The sequence below is a fragment of the Anabrus simplex genome, chromosome 1 (assembly GCF_040414725.1).
Source record: "Anabrus simplex isolate iqAnaSimp1 chromosome 1, ASM4041472v1, whole genome shotgun sequence".
In the NCBI taxonomy this organism is placed as follows: Eukaryota; Metazoa; Arthropoda; class Insecta; order Orthoptera; family Tettigoniidae; genus Anabrus; species Anabrus simplex.
In genome coordinates this window covers 109,982,562-110,009,939 of record NC_090265.1, presented here as the reverse complement: position 1 = coordinate 110,009,939, position 27,378 = coordinate 109,982,562, and the positions used below count along the sequence as shown (strand labels likewise).

Sequence of the window (27,378 nt, the reverse complement as noted above, 5' to 3'; positions counted from 1 at the left end):
TTGCCAAGATCTAATAAGACTACTTCTGGCTGTGAAAGTAGCTTTGAGGTCAAACCTTCCCAAGCTCCCAAATTCTTTTAGACACCTAAACCGATGGTAAGGACACCAAGTTCGAATTCTTACGTGGATAACCTCTTCCATTTTAAGTTAAGACTGGGATAATAATAATTTGATCATTTGACTATTCTATCAGACAATACAGATACTGAAACGGAACAAATCAATATTTTGAGACGGCAGAAAGAAACAGAGCTACAAATATAGAAGAATTTATAGCAACCATTGCAGATGCTCCAAATTAGCCTAACATGAAATATGGAAAAATTAAGAAAGTAAAGAAATTTAAGTACGTCAGAGAACTAACACATCAAAGGTTTTACTCGACTGACGTTGAGAAAGAACTTGATAAAGAAGCATATAAAACAAGATCACAAAAAATGTAAGTAGCTTATCAATTAACATAACGATATTAACAACAAAAAGTCATTGCCAATACAAGATAAACTTCATCATTACAAAACCATCATAAAACCGGAGAAACTTTATGCAACTGAGTGTCTGATCTTAAGCCGGAATGGAAAAATGTATTAATTAGAAAAGAAGGAAGTAGGCCAACTAAGAAAAATACTTCGTCCATAGAAAAATGAAAGTGGTGTAAAAGGAACAATAACGAACGTTAGTTGAAAATGAAAGCTTTCGGACAGTACCAGGAAAAAGAGGATTTCCTATTCTGACAGTTTAGTTCGGATGAATCCAGAGAAGCTAACGAAGACGATTTTTGATAATTTGATTTTTTAAATCCCAAAATACAAACGCGATGGTTAAACAGGATTTCGTTGACCTAGGTATCACAAGAAACGAGATGTTAGAATCATTTTCAGAAAAAAGAATAAGGGGTTTCAAGAGAAAGAGAATAAGCAAAGGAAATCCGTCTGGACGGAGGAAAGAAGGAGGGAACATAGTGAAAAACTGAGGAAATACTAGCAAGACAGAAAGGCAAGTTACTTCAGGGGACCACAGCTGACCAATATCGACGAAAGAAGACGAAAAATAATAATACCGAGTGAGTTGGCCGTGCGGTTAGGGTCGCGTAGCTGTGAGCTTGCATTCAAAGATGGTGGGTTCGAATCCCATCGCAGGCAGCCTTGAAGAGGATTTTCCGTGGTTTCCCATTTTCATACCAGGAAAATGTTGGGGCTGTACTTTAATTAAGGCCACGGCCGCTACATTCGCAATCCTAGCCCTTTCCCTTCTTTATGTCGACAAAAACCTTCGATGTGTTAGTTCGACGTTAAACCAATAGCAAAATAATAATAATAATAATAATAATAATAATAATAATAATAATAATAATAATAATAATAATAATAATACGTAGGCAAGTCAATAAGCATCTGCAATTTTGCTCTAATTGTCTTTAGGTTGGCTCTATGGCCGCTAGATGGCACAGTTGTCTATGTCTGTAGTCAAGGTCTGTCGAGGGAGGTCAAGCCACGAATGCTACTTATGGAGCCGCCATATTTGGTTTATAAGCGATCGTAACCAAAGGCAAGTGTATTCGAATTTAGAGGATTTCGGTACCGTACATTGAAATTTAAAAAATACCAACTTTTTTCATAAATAATTTAAATGGACATTTACTGTTCATGTATATATAACTGTATAACACTTAAATGATATGAATACATTCACAGCTATTTGAATAGGAAGATAATTAACAGAGCGTGAAATTCTTTTTTGAGAATCAAGAATCAACAGAAAAGCTCATGTTCTTCTCTTTTACTTCCTTACAATTTGGTCTTACTGTGTTTCTTATTAATATCATCTATCAAATACGTAATCTTATTGACAGAAACATAGAAATCTGTACAGTACCTGTGTCATATTATGATTATCGGTACATGAAATACTGAACTTGAAGTACCAAAAGACAGTTGTAATAAATTACCTTCAGCGTTTTTTTTTTTTTTTAAGAACGTAATTAGCGATACAGCGTTTCCAGAAGGTTACCCCAGTATGTTGACAAACACTGAATGCCTCTTGAGTTGACCATTAAATTATGTATGGTAACTGTTGTTATCCATTCATGTGGTATTTCTTTGGGTTCTAAGGCAAAAATACTCTGTACATTTGCAACAAGAGTGATGTTCTTAGCCACTCTTAACTAGTTTATTGATAACCCATGCAGCTATATAGTACAAAGTGGTGGTGGTGATTATTGTTTTAAGAGGAAGAACAACTGGGCAACCATCCTTTACAAACACTAATCAGAAGAAAACAAATGGAAGGGTCCAACACTTCGAAAAATGAAGGTATCGCCAAAAGAAAGATGAAGGCTACAAAGTGCGTGGAAATGAAAAACTTCTTAGGCCTTGAATGCGCTAATGATGTCGCGGTCGGAAATGAACAAGTGTTGACCAGGGTAGGTCGGATGGGCTAGAATAGGTGAGAGCCTGACACAAGTAAGTGAAAGCAATGTCAAGACTCAGCTAAGGGCCTCGTAGTCACAATCCAAAATAGATTTCCCCTTGTGGGTGGGGGCAATAGAATAACACCCACGTTATCCCCTGCCTGTCATAAGAGGCGACTGAAAGGGGCGTCAGGAGCTCCTAACTTGGAAGCATGGGTTGGTGACCACGGGCCTCTTAGCTGAGTCCTAACATTCATGCATATAATAATAATAATAATAATAATAATAATAATAATAATAATAATAGCTAAACCGGGCGAGTTGGCCGTGCGCGTAGAGGCGCGCGGCTGTGAGCTTGCATCCGGGAGATAGTAGGTTCGAATCCCACTATCGGCAGCCCTGAAGATGGTTTTCCGTGGTTTCCCATTTTCACACCAGGCAAATGCTGGGGCTGTACCTTAATTAAGGCCACGGCCGCTTCCTTCCAACTCCTAGGCCTTTCCTATCCCATCGTCGCCATAAGACCTATCTGTGTCGGTGCGACGTAAAGCCCCTAGCAAAAATAATAGCTAAGAAAATTAAAGCCATTGGTAGACACGATTCCATAAGAAATAGAAATTCAGTCACTATTAAGTTGAGTTAACCTAGGTTAGGCTATTTTAGGGATTACATTAGGATAGTACAGTAGTTGGTTAGTGCGAGAGAAGCGAGAGTTGTGATCTTTAAGAAATTGACCAGCCATATAATCTACTCTAGAGAGCATTTAAGATGAATGAAATATAGCTGTAAATAATAACAACAGTACGTATTAACAATTCTTGCAATGATGGCAAGCTGGACACAAATTGTTAGTTTGAAGTGATAGGCCTATTGCTTGTTGTGATTGTAATTGGAAAATGAACAGGAGAAAGCATTTCAAATATCTGTGAAACATTTCCACATTGCATTTAGGGTTAAAAAGATACTGTCTGTAGTATACATGAAAAGACGTGTTTGTGAAATTAATAACTAGTTCGATAGAAGGCAGTTCGGTTTTAGGAAAGGTTATTCCACTGAAGCTCAACTTGTAGGATTCCAGCAAGATATAGCAGATATCTTGGATTCTGGGGGTCAAATGGACTGTGTCGCGATTGACCTGTCTAAAGCATATGATAGGGTGGATCATGGGAGACTACTGGCAAAAATGAGTGCAATTGGACTAGACAAAAGAGTGACCGAATGGGTTGCTATATTTCTAGAAAATAGATCTCAGAGAATTAGAGTAGGTGAAGCTTTATGTGACCCTGTAATAATTAAGAGGGGAATTCCTCAAGGCAGTATCATCGGACCTTTATGTTTTCTTATATATATAAATGATATATGTAAAGGAGTGGAATCGGAGGTAAGGCTTTTTGCGGATGATGTTATTCTCTACAGAGTGATAAATAAGTTACAAGATTATGAGCAACTGCAACGTGACCTCGAAAATGTTGTGAGATGGACAGCAGGCAATGGTATGTTGATAAACGGGGTTAAAAGTCAGGTTGTGAGTTTCACAAATATGAAAAGTCCTCTCAGTTTTAATTACTGCGTTGATGGAGTGAAAGTTCCTTTTGGGGATCATTGTAGGTATCTGTGTGTTAATACACGGAAAGATCTTCATTGGGGTAATCACATAAATGGGATTGTAAATAAAGGGTACAGATCTGCACATGGTTATGAGGGTGTTTAGGGGTTGTAGTAAGGATGTAAAGGAGAGGGCATATAAGTCTCTGGAAAGACCCCAACTAGAGTATGGTTCCACTGTATGGGACCCTCACCAGGATTACCTGATTCAAGAACTGGAAAAAATCCAAAGAAAAGCAGCTCGATTTGTTCTGGGTGATTTCCGACAAAAGAGTAGCGTTACAAAAATGTTGCAAAGTTTGGGTTGGGAAGAATTGAGAGAAAGAAGAAGAGCTGCTCGACTAAGTGGTATGTTCCGAGCTGTCAGCGGAGAGATGGCGTGGAATGACATTAGTAGACGAATACGTTTGAGTGGCGTTTATAAAAGTAGGAAAGATCACAATATGAAGATAAAGTTGGAGTTCAAGAAGACTAACTGGGGCAAATATTCATTTATAGGAAGGGGAGTTAGGGATTGGAATAACTTACCAAGGGAGACGTTCAATAAATTTCCAATTTCTTTGAAATCATTTAGGAAAAGGCTAGGAAAGCAACAGATAGGGAATCTGCCACCTGGGCGACTGCCCTAAATGCAGATCAGTATTCATTCATTCATTCATTCATTCAAGGAATGGAATGAAATGGCGTGTGGGCTTTTGTGCCGGGAGCGTGCAAGGCCAAGTTCGGCTCGCCAGGTGCAGGTCTTTTGATTTGACACCCGTAGGCGACCCGCACGTCGTGATGAGGATGAAATGATGATGAACACGACACAACACCCAGCCCCCGTGCCAGCGAAATTAACCAATTATGGTAAAAATTCCTGACTCTGCCGGGAGTCGAACCCGGAACCCCTGTGACCAAAGGATTGTACGCTAACCATTTAGCCTTGTAGCCGGACACGTGAAAAGGAAATTTTCATTAACATCAATGCTACTATTACACATTTCCTGTTACTTTCCTTGCTTGTTTTGAAAGACAATTCTCTTTCTTTGGGAAGTTTCCTATTATATGTCAAAGACTTGGGTGGATTAGGGACGTTGAAAATTGTTGGGATGGAATTCCACTTCAGTAGTTTTCGTCCATCTGCCCTCTTTAGTTCAAATTGCGATTCTTCAAAATGATGCTAGAAGAAAATACACAATAAGACCTATAAATATAAAACATCGTTCATATAAATATATTAATATTCAGGAAAAATATGAATGTATAACTTCACTAGGTTGTCATTTGTCACGCCTACAGTTTTGTACCCACTGAGCTCTCCTTTGCTTATCTCTCGGGATGCGAAACACTCTAATTCCGTCAGTTGTCTTATTTTGACAATTTGGTGCGGCACAGTATACCATTTTCCTTCAAAATACAAGCAATCTCACTAAATTACATCGCGTACGCCCACATAACAACGATATTTAAAACCCAGTATGGCCGCCACCGCAAAGGATTGTGGTAGCGTGACTAGACCTCCCTAGACAGACCTTGTCTGTGGTAGGTTTCAGCGTTATCAGATCAGTACAGCTTGCGCCAAGGGCTTGTAACTCGCATAGATCCTACGCTTCTGAGGGCCTCGCTCAGACTGAGTACTTTACCCTACGATCGCCATGCGCGCTGTTGTACATCACGTCACCTCACCGAACCCCACGTGACAAATACGGGAGCTTCTATTGGTGGAAACATCTCCCGATTGCTATTGATCGATTTGAGTTTGAGAAATTCCCGCCCTGCTTGAAAGACGCAACTCAATTGCAACTCAACGCAACCCATTCTCTTTGTGTTGCATTGCTGGAGAAGAGAGCAAAGAGAGTAGGTGTGTTTTTGTGGTCAGTTGGATTGTAATAGAATTTGATGAAGTAGTTTCAATTGTTACGAAACGCACGTACGTTTTTACTAGTTTATTGATTAGATATAGACTAAGCATTGAACAGCCTTTTCAAATCAACAAAAAAAATCAAAATCTCTTTATTTGCAAATGAGGTGTCTACCTCGGTGGCAAATGGTACACTAAAATACATTATTGTCAAGCACTAAATTTTAAATTAACAAGAGAAGATTTTTTTTTTCTAGAATACAATAATATACAATTTATGCTAACAATTTTTTTCTATTAAACAAACAGATCATCCTTAATAAATTTATATTGTTTACAAAATTCTACTTATAATATCTCCTATACTTACAAACATAGTCAACTCATATACAGTATGTGGAATTACTTCAAATAATACTATGCAACTGGTATAAGATTAAAATTTACATTGCATTTATTTACTTTTTTTTACCCATTTTGGAACCTAAGTAGCATAACGACCTGCTGCGTCTTAACCAGAGCCCCCTTTTGCCACCACTTTTCAGAGTTCCTGAAGGGCCTTCACAGCTACCGTAGCGGTCCCAGGGTCCTCGAAGTCCCCACTGTACTTCACCCCTACAGGCAGTCCCCTACTTTGGCTGTCGAGTGCCCTCTAACATTTCATTTATTTTCCCTGTTGCTGTTTATGCTCTTCTTGAATACCTGTACAGATTTTGGAACAGGATCAAACACTACCCCTGGTAAACTGTTCCACTCCTTCACGCCCTTCCCAATGAATGAAAATTTACCCCAGTCACTTCTGCTAAAATTCCTTCTAATTTTATACTTGTGGTCAGTTCTGCCAATATAATTATTTTCCAACTGAAGCCTCTCACGGATTTCTCCCCATGCTTCTTCTCCTGTATAGGCTCTATATAACCCTATAAGTCTAGTTTTCTCCCTTCTCTTACTTAAAGTTTCCCACCCAAGTTCCTCTAACATTTCTGATACACTACTGTTTCTCCTGAAATCCCCTGTTACAAATCTTGCTGCTTTCCTCTACACACACTATCTATTTCTTTTATTAGGTATTCTTGGTGAGGATCCCAAACACTGTTTGCATATTCCAATAATGGATGAACCATACTTAAGTAACGTTTTCTTTTAATTCTTTGTTGCATCCTTTAAGTAGCCTCATTTGTCCGACTCGTTGGCTGAATGGTCAGCGTACTGGCCTTCGGTTCAGAGGGCCCCGGGTTCGATTCCCGGCCGGGTCGGGGATTTTAACCTTAATTGGTTAATTCCAATGGCCCGGGGGCTGGGTGTTTGTGCTGTCCCCAACATCCCTGCAACTCACACACCACACATAACACTATCCTCCACCACAATAACACGCAGTTACCTACACATGGCAGATGCCGCCCACCCTCGTCGGAGGGTCTGCCTTACAAGGGCTGCACTCGGCTAGTAATAGCCACACGAAATTATTATTATAGTAGCCTCATTATGACATGTAACGATCTGTATGCTTTCCCAACAATGTCATCAACATGACCCTTCCAGTGCAAATTACTTTCAAATCTCACACCTAAGTACTTGCACTTGCCATCTTTTGGGATAACTACCTCATCCAAAGTATATTCAAATTCAGTTTTAAAGCTCCTGTTTGTAAATGTTGTAACAGTTGATTTGCCTCCATTAACCTTCATATTATTACAACCTGCTGCGTCTTAACCAGAGCCCCCTTTTGCCACCACTTTTCAGAGTTCCTGAAGGGCCTTCACAGCTACCGTAGCGGTCCCAGGGCCCTCGAAGTCCCCACTGTACTTCACCCCTACAGGCAGTCCCCTACTTTGGATACTTTCAAGGTCCCTTTGTAATTCTGAACAATCCTCAATGTTATTTATTTCCCTATAAACAATTATATCATCTGCATACAATCTTATTTTTGACGTTATATTGTTCCCTAAATCATTTGTGTATATTAAGGAAAGTAACGGACCGATTATGCTACCCTGTGCGATTCCCTTCCAAACTTTCTCTTCCTGTGATATATTATTTCCTACTTTGACTTTCTGAATCCTTGAATTTAGAAGTGTTCTTATCCAACTTATAACCCTTACGTCCAATCCTATTCCCTCCAATTTCTTTAATTATATTCCACGTTCCACTCTATCAAAGGCTTTGGAAAGATATATGGCTATGCAATCTAACTGGCCTCCTGAATCCAACTGATCTGATATGTCCTGCTGAAATCCCACCAGTTGTGCCTCACAAGAAAATTTCTTTCTAAATCCATACTGGCTCCTCATGACCCAATTTTTATCATCACATATCCCTCTGATGTACTTTGCTATTAAACTCTCCAGTATTTTACAAAATATACTGGTCAGGCTGATTGGTCTGTAGTTCTCTGGTTTCCTTTCATCACCCTTTCCTTTATAAATTGGTATTATTATAGATTCCTTCAATTCTTTTGGTATTACACTATTATTTATGACATAGTCAAAGAGAAATTTTAAATAAGGCACTATGTACCACCCCATTATCTTTAGTACCTCCCCAGTAATTTGATCACTTCCTGCTGCTTTTCCTTGCTGAACCCCTTTCGGTGGGGTTGGTAGGTTATCCAGTAATGCATTCGTTAAACTTGTTAATCTTCCTATATTGTTTTTATATTCATTTCCTGCATAAGTGGCATATCTTGATACTGTTGACTGCTGAGGTTGGCTTAGATAGTGTTAAAGGGAACTGAGGTACGAGGTGATGTTAGTGTCCGTTTCCGTCGTAGTTCTAAATCAGAGATAAGGATTGCCAATCCCACTCGCCTTCTGGTTAGTTCCTTCCTTCCTTCCTTCCTTCCTTCCTTCCTTCCTTCCTTCCTTCCTTCCTTCCTTCCTTGCTTCCTTCCTTCCTTCCTTCCTTCATGGCTTTGTGAATTAGTAAAAATATTATAATAAGCAGCACTGGCTGGTAAGTTTCTTTTCTCCAACAAAAAAATAAAAAGAACAATAAATATACGAGTAATAACAAATAGTAATAAAAGATAATATTAATAATAATAATAATAATAATAATAATAATACAGCACAGGCCAACCTCCAGGTGTATCATTGTTCAGAATGAGGTATTTCGGATAAAGGTAAGAGAAAGATAGGAAAGAAAAAATATTTGAAAGAAAAGAAATGAATATATTTAAGAGTGGAGGGAGGATGAGAACCTGGGAACCCTACTCGCTAAACGATTTAAATCACCCGGCCGGTAATTTTAGTTTACCCTACGACGGCCAGAGGCGCTAACATGCGGCAGCTCCTGGCAGCCGTTGTGTACAGAAATAACGGTGAGAGTCGCCTATTACCCATTCTCTTTGGCTTACGCTATTGCGACGTAAAGATGGCGCGCCACTCTCTGTTTGCATCAAGGAAGAACAGCGTTCCGTAATCCGGTTTTTTTTTTCCTTTTTTTTTTTTTCTTTGTGGTCTAAGAGTTTACCAGGAGCGAAAATTCATAGAAGACTTTCAGCACGATACGGGGACAATGTTTTGCCACAGCGAAGTGTTTACCAATGGATTGAACAGTTCAAAAGGTGTCACACGAACGCGAAGGATGAGGAAAGATCCGGGCTTCTATCTGCACCCGTAACTCATGCCAGTATTGAACTAGTGCGTGATATGGTACTGAATAACAGACGAGTGACTGTTGATGATGTAGCAAACCATATGCACATTAGCCATGGTTCTGCTGTTCTTCCTTGGTGCAAACAGAGTGGCGCGGCCATCTTTGCATCGCAACAGCGCAAGCTGTACTGATCTGATAATGCTGAAACCTACCACAGACGTAGACAACGGTGCCATCTAGCGGCTGATGAGCACAGAACGCCATAGAGCAAGTAAAATTGCAGATACTTATTGACTTACCCTCGTAATAGTCGCGTGGCCCCAGCTACCATGTTGTAGATATTTTTAGTTTCATGCCATTTAGGCTACCTAAGTGTCAGTTTCTATGTTCCGTTTTACTATACTAAATAGCGAGAAACCGAAACTCTATTGGGCAATCTGTGACTAATTTAAAAAATTAATTAATTATCAGGTAAACACCAAATGTGTCACCAGAGATCTTTCACACGCCGACGTCGTACGACATGGAGTGCCTAATGGACTTCGTTTTCGTCCTTAAAAAATCCGACTACTTCTACCGAGTTTGAACCAGCGATCTTGGGATCCGGATGTCGACTGGTCCATAGAGGGGATGTTTACTGCAGGTGCAACAATGACACTGTTTATCAGACAACTTGCCTGCATTGCAACTAGGAACTAACGATCATGTTATCGTAGAATTTAACAAGAAGTCAGTTTCCTTCGGACTCCACTCACTCATTCAAAGAGAAAGTAGGAAGTGTATCTCCCCTGAGGACTGAGGCTGCCGTCCAGAACTGTGTGATGTGTTTGCTATGGGCTTGTTAGCCAATCAGTCCAAAAGTTAAACAAAGAGTTATATGAAAACTAACAGCCTTTGAAGAAATACAGAGAAATCTCAACTGCACTGCTGGAAATAACTGCATTTGAATATCATATAAAGAACGTAATCATGTTAGCTAGTCGCTTCTTCGATAATTTGATGTTTGGGAATATGAAGTACTTTATTTTTCTGAGTACTGGGCTGAGTGGTTTAGATTGCCATTCGAGAGATGGTGTGCTCGAACCCCGCCCTCGACAGCATTGAACATGACTTTCCTTGGTTTCCTATTTTTCATACCAGAGGATGTACTCTAATTACCGCCACGGACGATTTCTTCCTGACCCTTTAGGGTGAAGTTAAATCACTAGCAAAATAAAAAAATTAGTGGCTCAGAAGGTAGAGTACTGGTCTTCCCAGACAAGGTTGGCTGGTTCGATCCCGGCTCAGTGCGATAGTAGTTGAAGGTGCTCAGATTCGCCAGCGCCTTACAGAAAGATTTAACGGCACGAAAAAAGAGCTACTGCGGAATAAAATTGTGGATCCTGAGTGCCTCCGAAAACAATGAAAAAATAGTTGCTGGTATTTAAAACCAATAAGATTAACCTATTATTATCATTATTATTATTATTATTATCATTATTATTATTATTATTATTATTATTATTATTATTATTATTATTATTATTATTATTATTATTTCTTCCAAACCAGAAGCACCTAATCTCCTTAAAAAATACTTTTCATGTGCCAAAATAGTCCGCTCCGTCTGTGGGACTAAGAGCCCTGGCCTGCCAAGGTGACTGCTGCCCAGCCAGAACGCCTACATACTGTATATGGAATGTCATATGACCAGCTTAACATCTTCATACGTACTGTTTGGCTTTCGTGACCAGGTTCGCTGCTACTTGTATCAGACAACTCCTCAAGTCGTTTTATGAGGCCAAGTTAACTCTGTTCAACACTTAGTATAGATTCAGGACCGTTCCCAATATTCAACTAAGGGATTCTAGGTATGCGAGGCTATATACAATGATTTTTATTATAGTCAGTCCAAAAAAAGCTGAGATAAGGACTTCAAATTTGAAACTTTCCAGTGTGAAATTTATATTTGCCCCCTCCCAAATTAATAAAATAACCCCCTTATTCTGAAAGAGTATATCTGTGTTATGAATTAATAAACTCTCTTACTTAGTTGTTCGGTCCTTATGTTAACATTTTAATCTCGGCTCAGGATTCCCTCCAAAAAATATATAACATTAACAAATACCTAACTACAACAATAGAATTAAGACAAATATTTTACGCGCGCTAAAAAATGAAGATTACTTCTACAGACAAAAGGAGTATCTTTGCACAGTCCATTCAAATGCATTGTTTTCTTGCTGTACTCCTCGATTTCTGAGTCCTGCAATCTTATTTTACGTCTTTTTTTCTTTTTTTTTTCTTTGCTAGTTGCTTCACGTCGCACCGACAAAGATAGGTCTTATGGCGACGATGGGACAGGGAAGGGCTAGTAGTGGGAAGAAAACGGCCGTGGTCTTAGTTAAGGTACAGCCCCAGCATTTTCCTGGTGTGAAAATGAGAAACCACGGAAAACCATTTTCAGGGCTGCCGACAGTGGGGTTCGAACCTACTATCTCCCGAATAGTAGATACTGGCAGCACTTAAGCGACGGCAGCTGTCGAGCTCGGTTTTAAGTCTTTTATTGCTCCACTTCTTTCACTCATGTTGCCTTACACAGATGTACTCTTACCGTACTTTTAGCAAATACTCCATGAAATTTCATAGAAGTGAAATGAAAAATACACTACAATACAAAGAGAAGTCTAGAACGGCTAACATATAGGCTGTCAAACAGAAAAAATCTGAACTATTGCAACATTTGTAATTCAGTTCATATTATTTTGTGGGCTAGTTCCCAAAATTATTTCCAAGTAACTTCAATTGTACCAGTTTCATGTAACTTTTTACTTTATAAAAGAACAAGGCTTTAGAGGTGCGGCTTTGACTACGCCAAGCGAAACAATGCAAAGACATGCTTCACATCGTTTAAAAAATTTATTTGTCATTTTCTGTTATTCCTCTTCGGTAAAAGACTGTATTGCACGTGTTATTTTGGCCTTCAGTTTTCCTATAGTGCAGAGTTTGTTTCGGCCATTTTTTCCCTTTAGATTTCCCCAAATATAATAATAACAATAAGTTAGGTCAGATGTTCTAGAGGGCCATAAACCTATACTCACTTTCCGGTCATCAAGAACTGGACGTAAAATGTCTATAGAATTAAAAGAGGTATGGGCTGTGGTACTGTCCTATTGAAAATATCCACCTTCCCTTTCTTACTGTGTCATTTCATTAAAAATGGATGCAAAATTATTCTCTGAACTCACGCAGTCATCGAAAAATATGGTCCCAATTATCCGCCGCGCGCTTACCGCACACCATATTACTATTCTAATGGGATGCATGTGTGGGTTCACGTTATTTTACAATCGCACGTTTTGAGAATCTACATGTTCATAAAGATGAAACCCTGCTTCGACAGCTATGGATCCAAAATTCCATTATAAACACTTTCACGAAACTGATTAGAAAACTTTATTCTTGCGGCGAAATCTATCTGGTGAACTTCCAGAACAAACCTGATTTCATATGGTCGAAATTTCAGCAGTGGACCGGTCGCTTTGTAGACCGCGATACGTTCGTTTCCTGTTCTAAACGATTAATTGATTTTGGGGGACTTGCTTCTAACCGCACCCGAATATACCCAACTTTAATATTCAGTTAAACGTGTATTTTCCGCTTCCTCTGTGCACCAAAAACTGAACCTGTTGCACACAACGTTTTCATCAACTTCGAAAGGCAAGATTTTTCAGGAATTCTGGAGTCAGGATATTTACGAGCAAATCTCGGACGCATCCCCTATAGTATTTTTACAAGTAATATCCCACCGAATAAATTCTCTGTTTAACCAAATATGTTATTTTCCAGCCGATTACTTAATACGTAAGCAATTTACACCAATAACATACAAGCAACAGTCACACACACACTGTCAGGTACAATTCCCAGCAGTAACTAACTGCTGGAATGTTTTGTGCGGTCAGGAAAGCGAAAGTTGGCCGCTGAGTGAATGATACGGATGTTTCCTCGTAAAATGAGAGCAAAACAATCGATATGAACTCCAGAATGACCAACGTACCAGGTACCGTCCAGAAAAAACAAGCAATAAAAATTAACAAGCAAAAGAAAAAGAATCGAAGCTAGCCAAAAACCGTCGATATTAAACCCCCATACAACCCTATGCGTTTGGGCCCCATAAACGTCTATCGCTCCCCCCTCTTCAACATTGGCTTTTCAGTTCATAAATCCGTGCCTGGACATTTCATAACGCTACAATAATCTCAATTATTGTTTTTTCATTCAATCATTCGTTTCACAACGTCAAGTTTTTATCTTTTCTTCTTAGAAATGGCTTTACGTCTTACCAACGCAGATAGGTTTTATGGCGACAATGCGATAGGAAAGGCCTAGGAATGGGAAGGAAGCGGCCGTGGACTTAATTAAAGTACAGCCCCAGCATCTTCAGGACTGCCGACAGTGGGGCTCGAACCCACTATCTCCTGGATGCAAGCTCACAGCTGCGCGCCCCTAACCGCATGGCCAACTCTCCCGGTAACGTCAAGTTTTGTTGGTACGGTATCGTACATGTATTCCCTTGATACAAAAGTTTCACAGAATATGGTTGAAGGATTATAACACCTTCAGTATCACAGAAACCAAGACCAATGTTGAAGTCGTCGGTACTAAAGTTAGCCATGCAGAAATGAAATTCAAACAAATCCCACGTTTACCTCTCAATTATTCGTAGACTTAACTGGTCACGCAGTTTTCTGTAGAGTAGAGAAAATGTATGCAAAGGATGAAACTTCCATGTGATAGGCCCAAAGTAGATCCACTGACAGTTACCCGCACAAAATAGGACAAATGAGAGAGTGATTCCTCGCTAATTTGTACAATTTCTGTGGCAGATGTACAATCCATGATCCTAAGTTTTGAGGCTCGATGCCAAGGAGTGGAATCGGAGGTAAGGCTTTTTGCGGATGATGTTATTCTCTATAGAGTGATAAATAAGTTACAAGATCGTGAGCAACTGCAACGTGACCTCGAAAATGTTGTGAGATGGACAGCAGGCAATGTTATGTTGATAAACGGGGTTAAAAGTCAGGTTGTGAGTTCCACAAATAGGAAAAGACCTCTCAGTTTTAATTACTGCGTTGATGGGGTGAAAGTTCCTTTTGGGGATCATTGTAAGTATCTAGGTGTTAATATAAGGAAAGATCTTCATTGGGATAATCACATAAATATGATTGTAAATAAACGGTGCAGATCTCTGCACATGGTTATGAGGGTGTTTAGGGGTTGTAGTAAGGATGTAAAGGAGAGGGCATATCAGTCTCTGGTAAGACCCCAACTAGAGTATGGTTCCAGTGTATGGGACCCTCACCAGAATTACCTGATTCAAGAACTGGAAAAAATCCAAAGAAAAGCAGCTCGATTTGTTCTGGGTGATTTCCGACAAAAGAGTAGCGTTACTAAAATGTTGCAATGTTTGGGTTTGGAAGAATTGAGAGAAAGAAGAAGAGCTGCTCGACTAAGTGGTATGTTCCGAGCTGTCAGCGGAGAGATGGCGTGGAATGACATTAGTAGACGAATAAGTTTGAATGGCGTTTATAAAAGTAGGAAAGATCACAATATGAAGATAAAGTTGGAATTCAAGAGGACAAACTGGGGCAAATATTAATTTATAGGAAGGGGAGTTAGGGATTGGAATAACTTACCAAGGGAGACGTTCAATAAATTTCCAATTTCTTTGAAATCATTTAGGAAAAGGCTAGGAAAGCAGCAGATAGGGAATCTGCCACCTGGGCGACTGCCCTAAATGCAGATCAGTAGTGATTGATTGAATGAATTGAAGTAGCCAATTTTTGAATGGTAGGAAACATTCTTGGAAATCTATAACATATATACTGACATGTTAAAAACTTATGTAGACGTACAAGCGTCCACAGACAAAATTACCTACCTACCCAAACTTAGAAGAATTATGTTTTCGTTGCTAAACAGTAGCACTGGTGAAACGACCGAAGTTGTTCGGTAGGGTGTCATCCCACCACTTTAGGATGGAAATAAGATAGTGCTTTGCATTAACATGCATGCACAGATCTTAGGAACATAAGCCGAGGTTATATTTTAGGCAAGAACCATTCCTGAATGTGGAATTTATTTTTACTTCATCATTTTGATTAAAATGAATATAGGTTAAGCATGGTGTCATTATTGTTAGTGTGTCTGCATGCGAACTTTGAAGAAATTATTCTTGTGCAACAAAAACTTTGTTATGGTACCTATTTCTTTTTATCTTTAGGTGGACTTGTCAGAGAAGCCCACATTTTGGAAAGCCCTGAAACCACCTGCAAAGGACAAGTGTGGAGAACTATTGACCTCACTCTGCTATCATCCAAGCAACAGTATTCTTACCCTCACCCTGCTGAAGGCCCGTAACCTCAAAGCAAAGGATATCAATGGAAAGTCAGGTAAATATTAATATTTTTATCCTTGTATCATTTTCAGAGGTACAGTATTTCGAATATCATCGTTAAATATAACAGATTTCCCTGAACCGCTCAAGTTAGATATGCATTTTGAGTCGTGTAGTTTTGAGCTTGCACTGAACTTGTTTTAAGACGAAGTATAACTAGGCAACCATCCTCTATACAACACTAATCAGAGAGAAAAGATGGAAGAGATACGACACTACGAAAAATGAAGGTACTGGCCAAAAAAATACAAGGGCCACGAAGAACTTTATAGGCCTCCATACATAATACCGTCAGGGTCGGAAAAGAACAAGAGTTGACCAAGGGAGGTCGGATAGGGTAGATAGTGAGGAGCTTGACATAAGTGGAAGCAATGCCAGGACTCAGCTAAGAGCTCCGTGGTCACCAACCCACGCTCCCAGTTTAAGAGACTGTGGAGCCCCTTTTAGTCATGTCTTACGACAGGTAGGGGATACTGTGGGTGTTAACACCACCCACAGAGGAACATAGAGGCCAACTACATCAGACTCTGTACCATTTCCAACTTGGCATTCCAATCTCCGGTCTTATTGTTGATCACAAAAGTCCTACTATGCTCTCTTTGATTTTTATACCCTGGGTATAATATTGAGTATTCTCCTGATTGAAAATGGCTAACTCTACATCATTTCTTCCTTTAGAATTTCGAATTAGCCTTGACTCATGCATCACCTAAGAGTCCCATCTGCTGGCAATATAACTTTATTCATCTCGTCCATTTTCTCCATGTTTTCTTCGTAAGATACAGAAGTGGTTTACCATTGCCTCCTCCCATATTGTGGCCCTTGCCTTTGTCACCCAAGTGATCATCTACCTTAGACATACTGCTGTACAGCTGCTGCCTAGCATAGGAACCACAACCGCTCCTAACATGGAGAATAGGTGCTTCTTTATGGATTTGAGTTGCATTTCCTCCACCCAGAGAACCATCACCCCAACTTACATCCTTACTACAACCCGTAAATACCCATAAAACCTTTGTTTACAATCCCATTTATGTGATTAAGCGAATGAAGATACTGCATAAATTGGCGGGGGGTTTTCTATTCCACGTAGTTCTCACTCAGTCCACTGGACCAAAGCAGTCATTCATTCCCATAAAAACATAACACCGGGTGAGTTAGCTATGCGGTTAGGGCCGCGCAACTGCGAGCTTGCATCCGGGAGATAGTGGGTTCAAATCCCACGATCGGCAGCCCTGAAGATGTTTTCCGTGGTTTTCCATTGTCACACCAGGCAAATGCTGGGGCTGTACCTTAATGAAAGCCATGGCAGCTTCCTTCCCACTCCTAGACCGTTCCTATCCTATCTTCACCATAAGACCTATCTGTACCGAGCTCGATAGCAGCAGTCGCTTAAGTGCGGCCAGTATCCAGTATTCGGGAGATAGTGGGTTCGAACCCCACTGTCGGCAGCCCTGAAAATAGTTTTCCGTGGTTTCCCATTTTCACACCAGGCAAATACTGGGGCTGTACCTTCACTAAGGCCACGGCTGCTTCCTTCCCACTCCTAGCCTTTCCTGTCCCATCGTCGCCATAAGACCTATCTGTGTCGGTGCGACGTAAAGCAAATTGTAAAAAAAGATCTATCTGTGTCGGTGTGACGTAAAGCCAATTGTACAAAAAACATGAACACGATTCACGCCAGTAGCTTCCCCTTGGGTAACGACTTTCTTCTTAACCTTATACACATTAAATTCTAGAAGATAATAATCATTAATTCCCATGGGTCTTTAATTGTGAATGGTTAATCTTCCTGTCCCCAACATTCCTGTAACTCACAACACTATCCTCAGTCCTACTAACATAACGACTAACATAATCTTAAAATAAAGGCCAGTAAATTCAATATTCGTGCACTTAGTTGCATATCTATATAAATAAAATAGTATAGACCGTGTGTCTGTACATCGAATATTTTGGCGAAATTTCCGTACAGTTATCCGTTTCAAGTGTAATAACGACCATCTGCATATTTTTTAGCTTTGGTGTCTGTTTGTCTGAGAGCTTATAACTTGAAATCTACTGGATATATTTCTAAAAACTTGAAATTTAGAAAACACCTGTCCTTGGATAGGTCTTAGGGTCAATGTTATTTCTGAATACCTAAATTTATTGGGGGTTTACCCGAAACAGAAACCATGATTTTGCACCCCACAAAATATGCACATCCAAAACTAACGGAACTCTACCATCCTTAATGGATCAATTTCTAAAACTTTTCTCTCATGTCAATCTTTTCTATAGGAGGATTAATAAGGGAAATATCATTAACGGGCGGTTTTTCTGCACAAGTCCCAAAGGGCTTAACCCAGAAGCCGGTTCCTTGCAAAGCGTACTTCTTATAACTTGAAAACAACTGATGATATTTCAACCAAACTTTATATTTAGCATCCACCAGTACAAAGGTAGGTTTTAAGGTCCATACCATTTCAAATTCCCGGAATGGACTGGGGTTTTATAGGGAACAGAAATAGTGTTTTACTCTCCCACAATATATACAAGACCAATCTGACTGGAAATCGATCAACCTTGATGGAAATCCATTTCTAAAACATTTTTCACATGTGCATTGTTTCGACAGAAGGATTAATAAGGGAGATATCATGAACGGTCGGTTTTGCAAACTAAGTCCAGCGGACATAGTTCGGAAGGTGTTGTTGTGGAGTAGATTCCTTATCTATCTAATATAAATAAGATCGTAACGACCGTGTGTCTGTAAATTGACTATTTTAGCTATCCGTTTAAGGGGTAATAATAATCATCTGCATATTTTTTTTTAGCTTTAGTTTCCTGAAAGTCCTCATTTTTATCCCCCTCCCCCAAAATTAAGATTTCAGCACAATCTGCCAGACAAGCTAGAAAATTGAAATTTTTAGCCTGTAACCGACAGAAAACTTCCAAGATCTTTAAATTTTTCACTTTTTATCCCCGTAGAATATCGAAATATGGAGGCAATTTTAATGACGGTGCAGACCTTCGTTCCGAGGTACATCGTGGCTAAACGGTAAGTCATATCAGAAATGAAATAGCGTATGGCTTTTAGTGCCGGGAGTGTCCGAGGACAAGTTCGGCTCGCCAGGTGAAGGTCTTTGGATTTGACTCCCGTAGGCGACCTGCGCGTCGTGATGAGGATGAAATGATGATGAAAACAACACATACACCCAGTCCCCGTGCCAGCGAAATTAACCAATGATGGTTAAAATCTCCTACCCTGCCGGGAATCGTACCCGGGACCCCTGTGACCAAAGGCCAGCACGCTATCCATTTAGCCATGGAGCTGGACAGTCCTATCACAAAAACGGAGGGCACAATCTCAGTTCAATTTGGAATGAGTGGGCAAAATGCTATGTTTGTAGCTGTCATATAATTATCCGAAAAGTAATGCGCTGTGAGACAAACTTGCCCAAACTTCACCCTATTCAACGTGTCTAACTCAATCTGGGCCATGAATAGACTAGATACGATAAAATATCATAGGACAGGCTATTTAGACCGTTAAGTGCGGCGTCGTATGTTACAATCCGTTTGCCGATATGACGTACCGTTTAGCAGAAGTTAATCTGTAAATGAAGGTCTGAAATTTTGTCAACATGCATATACTTTCGTATGTCGATCTGTACATATTCACTGATGTCGATTTGTAGCTATCGTGTGAAAGGGTGTATCTGCTATTGTAATCGGTACTCTCCACTTCAACTTTGACTGGCAATAGGAATGGGGTCCTTCTCCAACTCCTGTGTAAGTGGCATTAGTAAGGAGGGCCTACCGTTGTAGTGAATAATACCCTTCTCGATTTCACTTGCAGAAGGTAAGGGAGCATGCAGTTTTGTTCAAAACTCCCCTACCCAATTGTGTTTGTCTGTAGGCAAGGGTGTCCGCCATTATAAACAAAGGTACCGATCTAAAATGTAACTGGCATTAGGCATAGTGGCCTGCTATTTTAATGGAAACTCAGTAACTCGGTGTGAGTGGTGGTAAGCTGGCTGGCAGTAGGAAAAGGGGCCTGTCATTATAATGATAACAGCACTACTCAATGTTGACTGGCAGTAGGGGAGTTGCTTGTCATTATAATAAAAAACCCTCAACTGGAATCTGTATGGAAGTAGGAAAGGGCGCCTGCCATCGTAACGAAAACTTTCCAAATCGATTGTGACCGCGCATTAGGCAATGGGGCCTGCCATTTTAATGTAAACTTCCCAGCTCGATTTTGATTGACAGTAGGCAAGTGAGCCCGCCGTTATTATCACAACTCCGCAACTCACACTTTACATTGGAAACAACGTATGGGGACCTCCCCATGCTGTTTCTCGCATAATGCTAAGTGATAAGCATTTTTTTAAATCCTATTCACTGCATGTACAGTAATTTACTTCGATATCCGTATACAATATAAAATACCGTAGCGAAGCAAGGGTACATTTCCTAGTCATATATAAGTCCAGAATAGGTTGTGCACATGTTGATTGTTATGCCAGGATTACAGCATGGACTTATTGTAAATTTACCACGAATGTCTACAACATTATCGAATATACTTTCCTTTTCAGATCCCTATGTGAAGGTATGGCTACAATTTGGTGACAAACGTATTGAGAAGCGTAAAACTCCAATCTTTAAATGCACTCTGAATCCCGTTTTCAATGAAACATTCAGCTTCAATGTACCATGGGAGAAGATTCGAGAGTGCTCACTGGACGTCATGGTAATGGACTTCGATAACATTGGTCGAAACGAGCTCATAGGCCGCATCCTACTTGCAGGTGAGTATCCGTAATAATAATAATAATAATAATAATAATAATAATAATAATAATAATAATAATAATAATAATAATAATAATAATTTTCTACATTGATACAATCAATAATTGTGGGCTACAAATACCCATTACCTGACATTGTTTATTCTCAGACTTATACATTTTCCTTTTTTGAAGTTTTATTTACAATGATTTGCACCCTCTTACTCCTCCTCTATCATTCTTACGCCGAAATATTCAGGTTGTTCCTTCGAATTATCCCTAATCTGAAAATCACTCCGTCTTTAATTTCTGCTTATTTTCTTTTTTCTTTGAGCACGTCTTTCCGCCAGCAGCAATGGTATTTTGTTTTAAAGTGCACGGAGTCCTTGTTGGAGGATTGAATTTTAAGAATATTTTCACTCGTTTAAGCGTTGAAAAACTCGTTCTGCCTCTAATGTAATCACCTGAATAACGATGTACCAATTCATCAAAATAATATTGGCTTTTTAAAATAATAATACAATTCAGAAAATAGAATGAATGATATTACTTAGGGTATTATTAAGAACATTACTGTGCATCATCGTAATTAACGTTAATCATGTGGTCAAGACGAATAAAACACACCACCAAAAGGAGTATATAGTCCCTGAGACTTATGTTGCCGCTCAAGACATGCAGTGCACTGTTCCAATGGAGCATGCGCTGTAGCAGTGTTTCACTCGCAGGTTTGCGTGGGGAGAAGTGTGAGAAAGTGTAGCTAGGAACACTTGTTCCTGAAATCATAACTACTACTACTACGTATTATGCAGGAATCAATACTGCTACGCACAGAACTGGGAGTGATTAATTGTAGGAACGAATTCAGACGTGCATCGAAAACTGTAACATTGTACTTATTCAAACATGGCATTAACTTGATTGAAACAATTGGAGAGTGCGTAACTCCGTACGGCTTATGAGAATTATCATTGCAATTCAGTTAATAACATCAGAGGCAGAAAGAGTTTTTCAACGCTGAAACGAGTGAAAACCTTTCTTAAAAATTCAAGCCTCCTAGAAGGACTCGGTGCTCTTTCCGTATTATCCATAGAAAGGAAGTTTATTTCTGAAATCCCAGACTTTAATAAGATAGTAATAGAGAAATTTGCAGAAGATAAAGAGAAAAGTGGAGTTCTTGTACAAAAATGCTTGTGAATTTGGTTGTAAAACAACATTGCAAAGAACAATATTGCTATAGTGTACTGATAGTTGAAACAGAACACTTTACGTTATTGTATTGAAGAAACTGCAATTTAACTTACGTTTTCTATTAAAAAATTATGTCTCGTCATAACAAAGAACTTAGGTTAATAATAATAACAATAATAATAAAGCTATAATTACAGTAAAATAATGCTAATAAATATAGTAACATTCTGTACACCACCAAAACATTTTACTAGCACATGCCACTGGCCAACAGAGTTGAGTTTTCCATTTCTTTCAGTGTATTTCATATGCCAGTCTCTCTAGTTTCATTTCCTTCAGGTGTCTATTAAAGGCAAACATCAATCATCAGTCACTACTGACCTGCATTCAGACGCCCAGGTGGCAGATTCCCTATCTGTTACTTTCCTAGCCTTTTCTTAAATGTTTGCAAAGAAATTGGAAATTTATTGAACACCTCCCTTGGTAAGTTATTCCAGTCCCTAACTCCCCTTCCTATAAAAGAATATTTGCCCCAACTCCTCCTCTTGAATTCCAACCATATCTTCCCTGCTATTAAAGACACCACCCAAACGTATTCATCTACTAATGTCTTCCACGCCATTTCTCCACTGACAGCTTGGAACATAACACTTAATTGTGAAGAATTTAATGGCCTTTGAGAGTCCACCTACTCAATACAAAATACACTTTAATTATTTGTTAACTAAGTCACATTGACACCCGGGACATGTTTTGTCCTGAAGTGCAGGACATCCTCAGCCATAGCCTGGCTAGAGGTAAAAATCAACAAACATGTAAAAGAAAGAAAAAACATGAAATTGCTACAGTAAAATCATTTTGTCCACTAAAAACAGTTCAGATTTAAAATTGGTCTATTTTCTGTTTAAGAAAGTTATTCCAAAATCTTGTAGTTTGAAGGGAGTACAAACTTACTGAACAGCACTTGTTGCATTAAAAATTCATCATGATAAAATCCAGGCGAAGTTTTAACTATATGGGAGAGAGGGGAACTCTCAAAGGCAAGGCTTGAAAAAACGCTCAATGAAAAGGTGCCAAATGCGGCAAGATCTTGCGTCGTATAGAAAAAGATCTGTAAAGAACAAAAAAATATATCGGTGAACGGTTGAAACTGTGAGCGGAAACATAATAACCTATCGGTGAACGGTTGAAACTGTGAGCGGAAACATAATAACCTATCGGTAAACGGTTGAAACTGTGAGCGGAAGCATAAAAACCTATCGGTGAACGGTTGAAATTGTGAGCGGAAACATAGTAACCGACTAGTAGGTTTACGCTCATACTTTCAACCGTTCACCGATTTCTTTGTTGTTTACAAATCTTATTCTAATACTAATATAGCTGATCCGTCATTGGACATTATAAATTTTGCATTATAAGTGTCCAATAACGGACCAACTATATTCATATTATAATGTACTCATTCGGGAAAAATATTTCAGGTTCCCTATGAGAATCATCATCTATATCATCTGACCTTATTCTATACGACGCAAGATCTCGCCGCATTTGATATTGTTTCACTGACCGTTTTTTCAAGCCTTCATTTTGAGAAGCCCCCTCTGCAATAGAGATAAAAATTCGGCTGAATTTTAGCATGATGAATATTTAATGCAACAAGTGCTGTGCAATAATTTTTACTCTCTTCAAACTACAATATTTTGGAAGAATGTTTTTAAACAGAAAATAGGCCAGTTTTAAATCTCAACTGTTTTTAGTGGACAAAATGATTTTACTGTAGCAATTTCATGTTTTTTCTTCCTTTCTTATGTTTGTCTCCTGTTCGCGAGAAAAAAAAGTTGTTGCCATGACTTATGACTAGACATACGTATCTCTAGCCAGGCTACGGCTGAAGATGACCTGCACTTCAGGACGAATTCCGTGTGTCAGTGTGATTTAGTAAACAATTAAATAAAGTGTGGGTATTTTGTATTGAGTAGATGGACTCTCAAAGGCCATTAAATTCTTCAAAATTATTGAGTCTCAATACAGATCAAGTAATTAATTTTGTAATGTGCAACATACCACTTAGTCGAGCAGCACATCTCCTTTCTCCCAAGTATTCCCAACCCAAACTTTGCAACATTTTTGTAACGCTACTCTTTTGTTGGAAATCACCCACAACAAACTGATCTGCTTTTCTTTGTTTCCAGTTCTCGAATCAAGTAATCCTGGTGAGGGTCCCAAACACTGGAACCATACTCTAGTTTGGGTCTTACCAGAGACTTATATGCCCCTACATCCTTACTACAACCCCTAAATACCCTCATAATCCCATTTATGTGATTAACCCAATGAAGATATCTCCTTATATTAAACACCTAGGCCCTTACAAGGATACCCAAAAGGAACTTTCACCCTATCAATGTTGTAATTAAAACTGAGAGGACGTTTCCTACTTGTGAAACTCACAACCTGACTTTCAACCCTGTTTATCATCATACCATTGCTACTGTCCATGCCACAACATTATCGAGGTCATTTCATATTTGCTGACAATCCTGTGACTTATTTATTACTCTGTACAGAATAACATCATCTGCAAAAAGCCTTATCTCTTATTCCACTTCTTTACACATATCATTGATGTATATAAGAAAACATAAAGGTCCAATAATACTGCCTTGAGGAATTACCCTCTTAATTATTCCAGGGTCTACTCTAATTCTCTGAGTTCTATTTCTAGAAATATAGCCACCCATTCTGTTACTCCTTTATCTAGTTCAATTGCACTTATTTTTTCCAGCAGTCTCCCATGATTTACCCTATCAAATGCCTTAGATCAATCACAATACAGTCCATCTGACCTCCTAAATTCAAGATATCTGTTATATCCCGCCGGAATCTTATAAGTTGAGCTTCAGAAGAATAAACTTTCCTAAACCCAAACTGCCTTCTATCGAACCAGTTATTAATATTTCAAACATATCTAATATAATCAGAAAGAATACTTTCCCAAAGCTTGCATGCAATGCATGTCAAATTGACTGGCCTCTAATTTTCAGCTTGATGTCTATCACCCTTTCCTTTATACACAGGGGCTACTATATCAACTCTCCATTCATTTGGTATAGCTCCTTCATGCAAACAATAATCAAGTAAATACTTCAGATATGATAATATATCCCAACCCATTGTCTTTAGTATATCCCCTGGAATCTTATCAATTCCAGCTGCTTTTCTAATTTTCAACTTTTGTATTTTATTGTAAATGCCATTCCTATCAGAAGTAAATTTTAATACTTCTTTAGTATTAGTCACCTCCTCTAACTTGACATTATCTTTGTAACGAACAGTCTTCACATACTGCTGATTGAACACTTCTGCCCTTTTGAAGATACTCACATACACACTCCCCTTATTCATTAATGAGTCCTGGAATGTCCTCCTTGGAACCTGTTTCTGCCTTAAAGTACCCATACATACTGCTCCTTTTTTTTTTACTAAAATTTGTATGATTGTCAATTATGCTTGCCATCATGTTATCCTTAGCTTACTTCTTTGCTAGATTCAATTTCCTAGTAAGTTCCTTCAATTTCTCCTTACTTCCACAGCCATTTCTAATTGTATTTCTTTCCAACCTGCATCTCCTTCTTAGTATCTTTACTTCTCTATTATAATATAGTGGATCTTTACCATTCCTTATCATCTTTAAACGTACAAACCTGTTTTCACATTCCTCAACAATTGCTTTAAACCCATCCCAGAGTCTGTTTACATTTTTATTTACCATTTTCCACCAATCATACTTTCTTTTAACTCCCTCATGCCTGTTTTATCAGCCATATGGTAGGTACTGCCTAATAGTCCTGCTTTTAAGCCCTTCCTTTCTATCACATTTAATTTTAACTAATGACAAAAAAAGCTTAATAATCACTAATACCATCTATTACTTCAGTTTCTCTACAGAGCTCATCTGTTTTTACCAGAACCACATCAAGAATATTCTTCCCTCTAGTTGGTTCCATCACTTTCTGAATCATCTGACCTTCCCAGATAAACTTATATGCCATTAGTTGGTCATACTTCCTGTCGTTCGCATTACCTTCCTAATTGACATTTGGTAAACTGAGATCACCCGCTATAATCACGTTCCTTTCCATATTGTTTCCCACATAGCTCAGTGTCAAGAAAGCAAGAAGCTACTGCCAAACTAAGAGAACAGCTGAAGACAGGAATGCATGGAGAGATGATGTGTGAAGACCTGCGAAAGGGCAGAAAACCTCCTGATCCTGGCTGGTCTCTCAGAAAAACTTTTCTTTGGCGAAGGGACTGCTGTTTTAAATAAAGCTTCCTAAATATTTTTATATACATTTAAACTATCTTTCCTAGCATTAGTCTTCTTTCCGCTCTTTGAAGAAGGGAACCACTCCAGGTGTCACCCATCAGGACGTGCATTGTAAAACAACGTACTGCACCTCAGCTGACTAATGTGACACTTCCTAATAGCATCTAATTACAATTTTAAAAGTACACGATATTGCCTAAACTTTCCATTATGCATAATAGGGAACCAATTTAACAAACCTTTTCGAGAATTCATTTTACTCTTTCTTGTTAATATTGATGTTTCTTAAAAACTGAGTCTTGCATTTTTTTGGCACCATTGTCACCACAAGACCTGTCTGGTTCAGTGTGACATGAAACATGTTGCAAATCTCCAAGCTGTCTGATGTTGACAATTGTTTAAGGAAAATTACACCAGTGCTAATAACTACAGTACATAGGTATGTATGTCATATCGTGTATTTAATTGTCTGTTGCTTGAATGGAGTTTACCAATTGATAAGTGCCATTCTAGGCAACACCTCATGTTTGATCTTGCATATATCTGATATTGGATCCTATACCTCAATTTTCATCTCTCCATCACATATAATAAAAGTTGAGAGAAGAGCTTCTAATCACACTGCTATAATAGTATTCATATGTCAATTTTAGTGGCAAATTAATGTTAAAATTTTCAAGAAGAAGCATATCAAAGAAATGTATGTGTATATAACCATGTTTTATAACATATCCTTCACATTTTGGTCAATGATAACACAATTCTGATCTCTATTCAACAGGCAAGAATGGGTCTGGAGCATCTGAGACGAAACACTGGCAAGACATGATCACCAAACCACGACAAACCATTGTGCAGTGGCATCGACTGAAACCCGAATAAGCTACCATATTTACCTGCAAATGATGTGACAGCTGTGTCTTTTTATAAATATATATACATACAAACATATTAGTTGTGATTGTTTATTATCTAGACAGTGCATGCATCTAGGAAGCTGTGCTGATCGTCTAGCAGGCTGTGATGACGTGTTGCAAAAATCATTTGAGAAAAGAAAGAAGTAAGTGAAGAGAAAATAAATGCTCTCCTCCAGCCCTAGTCCCCAAGTTACATGATGATAAATGCAGTAGTCAACCGTTAAGCAAAAGCAATAGATGCCTACAAGAATGAATCACACTTAGGGAA

General features: G+C 38.9%; 1 protein-coding gene across 1 annotated transcript in view; it reads left to right on the top strand.

Moving 5' to 3' along the window:
* The window catches only part of Syt7 (Synaptotagmin 7), a 185,424-nt gene extending 158,349 nt beyond the window's left edge, over positions 1 to 27,075 (top strand). Inside the window, exons 4-6 of the mRNA XM_067138880.2 lie at positions 15,721 to 15,889; positions 20,481 to 20,693; positions 26,975 to 27,075. Coding sequence (XP_066994981.1) covers positions 15,721 to 15,889; positions 20,481 to 20,693; positions 26,975 to 27,075 — 483 coding nt within the window. The remainder of the gene's footprint in view (positions 1 to 15,720; positions 15,890 to 20,480; positions 20,694 to 26,974) is intronic.
* Positions 27,076 to 27,378: the final 303 nt, after the last annotated feature.